Source organism: Corvus brachyrhynchos, unplaced genomic scaffold (genome assembly GCF_000691975.1).
Source record: "Corvus brachyrhynchos isolate BGI_N302 unplaced genomic scaffold, ASM69197v1 scaffold67, whole genome shotgun sequence".
NCBI lineage: Eukaryota > Metazoa > Chordata > Aves > Passeriformes > Corvidae > Corvus > Corvus brachyrhynchos.
Genome location: NW_008239114.1, coordinates 1,203,026 through 1,207,982, shown reverse-complemented (window position 1 = coordinate 1,207,982; position 4,957 = coordinate 1,203,026). Strand labels below are relative to the sequence as shown.

The window sequence follows — 4,957 nt, the reverse complement described above, 5'->3', positions numbered from 1 at the left end:
GGAGGATGGATGAGGGGCTGTGCTGGGTGAGGGGCTGTGCTGGGTGAGCGGGGTCTGGATGAGGGGCTTTGCTGGATGAGCGCTCCTGGCCAGCTCCTCCTTGTCTCATCTGGCTCTGAATAGGAGGCAATGCCCCTGCTCTACTGCTCTGGCTCTGCACCCAGGGTGTGCAGGCTCCTAGAAAGGGCACCTCAGTGTACCCCAGCACCCAGCCAAAGGCATGCTCTGGGGACAGAGACCCTGCCATGCTGCCCGCTCTGGGAGACACCCCCCAAGTCCTGCTGTGGGGCCATTGGGATGAAGCCGTGAAGCTGTGTAGGTCACTACACGGCTCTGTGCCTGCAACGACCCCGGTGAAATGGCTGATCCCCAGTACATGCCCCTGTGGATAAGGGGGTCCTGCGCTGCCCTGGCTCACTCCTGCACCCCTCCATGGGGAGGGTACCCAGCACAGAGCACCCAGTCTGTCTCTGGCATGGCATGGCAGAGAACTCCGGGCACATCCAGGGCATGATGCTGAGGACTCTGCACAGGACCAGGGACTGTGGCACCTGGCCATGGCCCAGCTCACCGCAGCACTGAAAGCCTCACCCACACCAGGGGATTGTGGTGCTGCCAGGGCCTCGCAGAGGCTCCGCCATGCAGGGATCCATCCCCAAAGCTTGTGCCTTCCTGAAGGAGAAGTAAATCCTGCCCATAGCAGTGCAGGGCTGAGCTGCTGTAGGTCCCTGACCCTGCTCACACTCCCCCCGCTCCATGGTTGATGGAGACAAAGTGTTGCTCCAGTCACCCCTCCCAGCACTACCTCTGAAGCCAAGGGCACCCTGAGGTTATCCACCTGCATGAGCAGCACCGAGATGAGACAAAGAGGGAGATGGGGAGCAGTGTACCCTTCATCCCCATGGCCAGCCCTGCTGCAACCTCAGCCATCAGGGCAGTCCAAATCCACCCCACTGCCAATCACACCTCACAGTCCAGTGGCCAGTGGCAGAACGTGGTGACATGGGCACCTCTGGCTGCCAAGCAATAGGTTAAGATCTACAGGAGGGTCCGTGTTGAACCAGCACAAGGCTCCCTCATTCACAAGCAGGGCAGACCCCAAGGTCACCTCACGTGCCCATGGGGAGGATGGGTCTGACACCCACAGTGCTGCAGACACTCTCAGCCCACAGCTGGAGCGTGGCAGGAGCAGAAGCCAGCAGATAGCTGATGGTGTGTCCCCTGCAACTGCAACATGTGCCTCCAGGCCATATCTGGGGAGCACTGGCCCCAGGATGGGTGTGAAGCTGCAGGCTGTGCTCTATCCTGCACCAAACTGAAATGAGTACAGCCACCCCAGGAGGGCCAGAGCAGCACTGTCAGGAGGCCAAATACCTCCTCGGGCTCTGGGACAGCTCAAACGCACAAATTATTTATTTTCTCCTGTGCCGAAACAGGAAACCTCCAACATGTTCAAACCCTGGACCCTTGCCAGAGTCAGGGGCACCTCAACAGTGCAGCAGGAGCTGGACACATCTGGCAAGAAAACGTGAGCCCTGGGAGTGCTGGGTTGTGCCCATCTGGCAGGAGATGCCCCTGGCCCCATGGGTGGAGGGATGGAGGTCAACAGGGTCCCAGAAGGAGGGATCCTGCTCAGCAGCACACCCTGCTCCATGTGGAGTCATCCATCAGCAATGACACTTTGGTGCCCAGTTCTCACTGGGCTGCTGAGATCTGACCCGGCCTGTCCCACCACGGACCACCAGCAGTCCAACAGGACGTCCCCACAGTGCCAGGGTCACAGGAAGCCACTCTGACTGACTGGTGTAAACTGGAGAGCACTTCTGAAAGCACCAGCATTCACCCCAGCAGGACTCTGGCTCAGGGCTTCTGTAGCCACAGACTATGCACTTTTTTCAGCTCCCTGCTCCAGGAACACCCAGATCAAGCTGGACACTTCCCACATGCTGGAAGAGCAGCTCATTCTGGCTCAGGAGCCCATCAGCCCCAAGAACATCCAGCTGGCCCAGCACCACCAGCACTGCATCCCACTCCTGGGATGTGGGGACATGATCCAACCCTAACCAGGCTGGCTGTAACCTATGGACCACTCCATCTGCCCCCGCTGTGCCAGGTGTTCCCCCACCGCCGGCCGAACAGGAGTGGGTGAAACCTCCTGGAGAGCCCCAATCCGGGCACGATTCCCCGCACGGGCACGTACCCCGTGGTGATGTCATCATCCTCCGTCAGCGTCTTCCCCATCAGATCACTGTCACTCATGTACCCCGACTTCAGCTCCACGTCGTCGGTGTCCAGAGCCTCGACCAGCTCCAGGCGGGAGATGTGGCTCAGCTTGCTGGGGCTGCGCATGGGCATGGTGTGCGAGTAGTGCGCCCGCTCCCCGTGCATGTACCAGCTCGGGGTGCCCTCGGAGCGGCAGCTTCCCCCAACCGATGGCGCGTCCCCGGCCTGCAGGCGCGGGCTGGACTGCCCGTAGCGCCAGGACAGCGGCGAGGAGCGGTTGGAGAGGCTGGAGATGCTCCGTGGGTTGGCTTCATCACTACTGTCATAGCAGGTCATCTCGAGGGAGCTGCAAGGACAGGCAGTCAGGGGGTTAAGGCAGGGCACAGGGGACAGTGGAGGTCTGTGCCCTGCCTCACCCCCCCCCCCAGAACTGGGTCTGCAAGTGTTCAGATGCCAAAACTGCCCATTTTGAGGCAGCCAGGCAAGGCCAGAGGCTCCCAGGACTGTGGTTGTAGGGATGCTGTCTGTCCCGCACCCCCTCCATCTCAGCTGGCAAGGGACAGTCCCCTCCTTCCCTGCCTGGTGCCATCCCAGTGTCCCACAGTCCAGGGCCCACCGGGACATGCACACCACGGTGTTCAGTGATGCTCATGTCTCCCCAGGGATGGTGGAATAGGACATGGGGTGTGATGGGGGCTCTGTGCTCAAGTCAACCCACAAAGGCAGCACTCTACCACAGCCCTGTCCACCCACCTCAGAGCAGGGCCAGGGGTGCCACCAGGACTGGTGGCAAACACACCTGGGAGAGGGGTCAGCACTATTCTGGAGACTGGCCCCAGCCCCAAATCCAGCTGTGCTGAACTCTACTAATAGGGCACCTTTAGTGGAAAGCCCAGAAATGCTCCCCTGTGTCTGAGCTGCTTCTGCTCAGCCACTTTTCCCCCAGCACTTCAACACCTTCACCTCAAGATCACACCAGACCCAGGACAGGACATGTTGGGGTGGTGGCACCGATCCCAGGGAAGCCATGGCAGGGAGTGGAGGCTGTGAGCAAAAGGATGCTGAAGGACAGACCTGGGACCAGTCCCTGCAGCAGCACCCCACACTGAACCCCTGCAGACTGAACCCCTACATCTGGGCAGGAAGGATGACCCCAAAGAGAGGGCTGCCCAGCCCCAGGAGCTGCCCACAAGCACAGTGCTCTGCAGCCAGCCCAGAGCCTGCGAGCGCTTCAGGAATGGGCAGTTCCATCACTCCCTGCGCCTCTCGGGGTGTATTTTGGGCAAACAGTGATGCTAAAACTAAATTTAGCCACGAGAAACGATTACTTCTTGGAGCAGCTCCTTGGGAACCCACAGTCCTCGAATTGGCTCCAAACGCTACTATCAGTAAATTATTCCCTAGCTTGGATTAAATGTTCCTGCAGGAGCACCCAAAGCCAAACCCTGGCTGCAGCATTGAATCTAAAACAGGGAACTACATAAAAAAACTTAGGAAGTTTGTTAAAGCGGAACTAAAAGGGGCAGCTAAAAGGGTTTTGTTTTTGTCGGCAGCACAAAGGCTGTTTGAGGATGTGCTGCCGGCAGCTCAGAGCAGATGCCAACCATGTTTCTGAGCAGGAGGAACAGAAGCCTCACCTCAGATCCTGGGTTCTGTTCTGGGCCCCTCATGACAAGAAAGACATTGAGGGGCTGGAGCATGTCCGGAGAAGGGCAACAGAGCTGGGGAAGGATCTGCAGCACCAGGAGCAACCAAGCGAGCTGTGGGGGGCTCAGCCTGGAGAAAAGGAGCTCAGGGGGGACCTTGTGGCTCTGTACAACTCCCTGACAGGAGCTGGGGGGAGTTGGGCTCTGCTCCCAGGGAACGGGGACAGGATGAGAGGGAACAGCCTCAGGCTGGGCCAGGGGAGTTTCAGGTTGGATATGGGGGAAAATTTCTTCCCTGAAAGGGTGGTCAGGCCCTGGCACAGCTGCCCAGTGAAGTGGTGGAGTCACCATCCCTGGAAGTGTTTAAAAAACATGTGGATGTGGCACTTGGGAATATGGTGTAGTGGTGAACATGGCAGTGCTGTGGAAATGGTTGGACTTTATGATCTTAGAGGCTCTCTTCAAGTGTCCTCCAAGTGTCCACTGAGTCTCCTCAGTGACTCTGTGATTCCATGATTCTCTAAGCTACAAGGAAGTTCATGCAGCCCTGCTGGCAGGAGTATGGTGACATCTTTCAGGAATAACATTGTGCCCTAGCAAGGGAACAGCAAAGACTGAGCCCTCAGCCACTGGATGGAAGAACTCAGTGAGGATAATAAGAGAGATTTGAGAAATAGTTTGTGGAAGGAATAAAGAGAGAGCCCAAAGCAGCTACAGGACACCAGCAATGCAGGCACATCCAGAGGACTTGCAGATGACATCTGTATTGGACAGACTTGGAGGAAGTGTTCCCAGGAGCAGAATGAGTGGGTACGTGTGTAATTACAATGTACCAGGGAAGAGCTGACACAGCTTTGGGAAAGGAAAATCTGGCTCACAGCCGCAGAGGAGCTCCTGGAGGGATGCAGGGAGCTGCCGAGGCTGCTGTGGGCTACTGGAATAAAAAAAGCTTCCAAATAAATTCAGCTGCCATGGGATAAGAGGGAAGATCTTCACATATTCAAGTCCCGCTGAAAGGGACAGAGTGCAGGGGTAGGGATCCCCGGGCTATCCACAGCCATTTTTCTCCCTGGCAGGGAAGCAGCTGG

At 57.8% G+C, this 4,957-nt stretch overlaps 1 protein-coding gene across 1 annotated transcript in view; it reads right to left on the bottom strand.

The window, feature by feature from the left end:
* Positions 1–4,957, bottom strand: part of LOC108448055 (neuron navigator 1-like) — a 24,882-nt gene that overhangs the window by 18,113 nt on the left and 1,812 nt on the right. Inside the window, exon 2 of the mRNA XM_017739807.1 lies at positions 2,201–2,569. Within this exon, the coding sequence (XP_017595296.1) occupies positions 2,201–2,569 (369 nt within the window). The remainder of the gene's footprint in view (positions 1–2,200; positions 2,570–4,957) is intronic.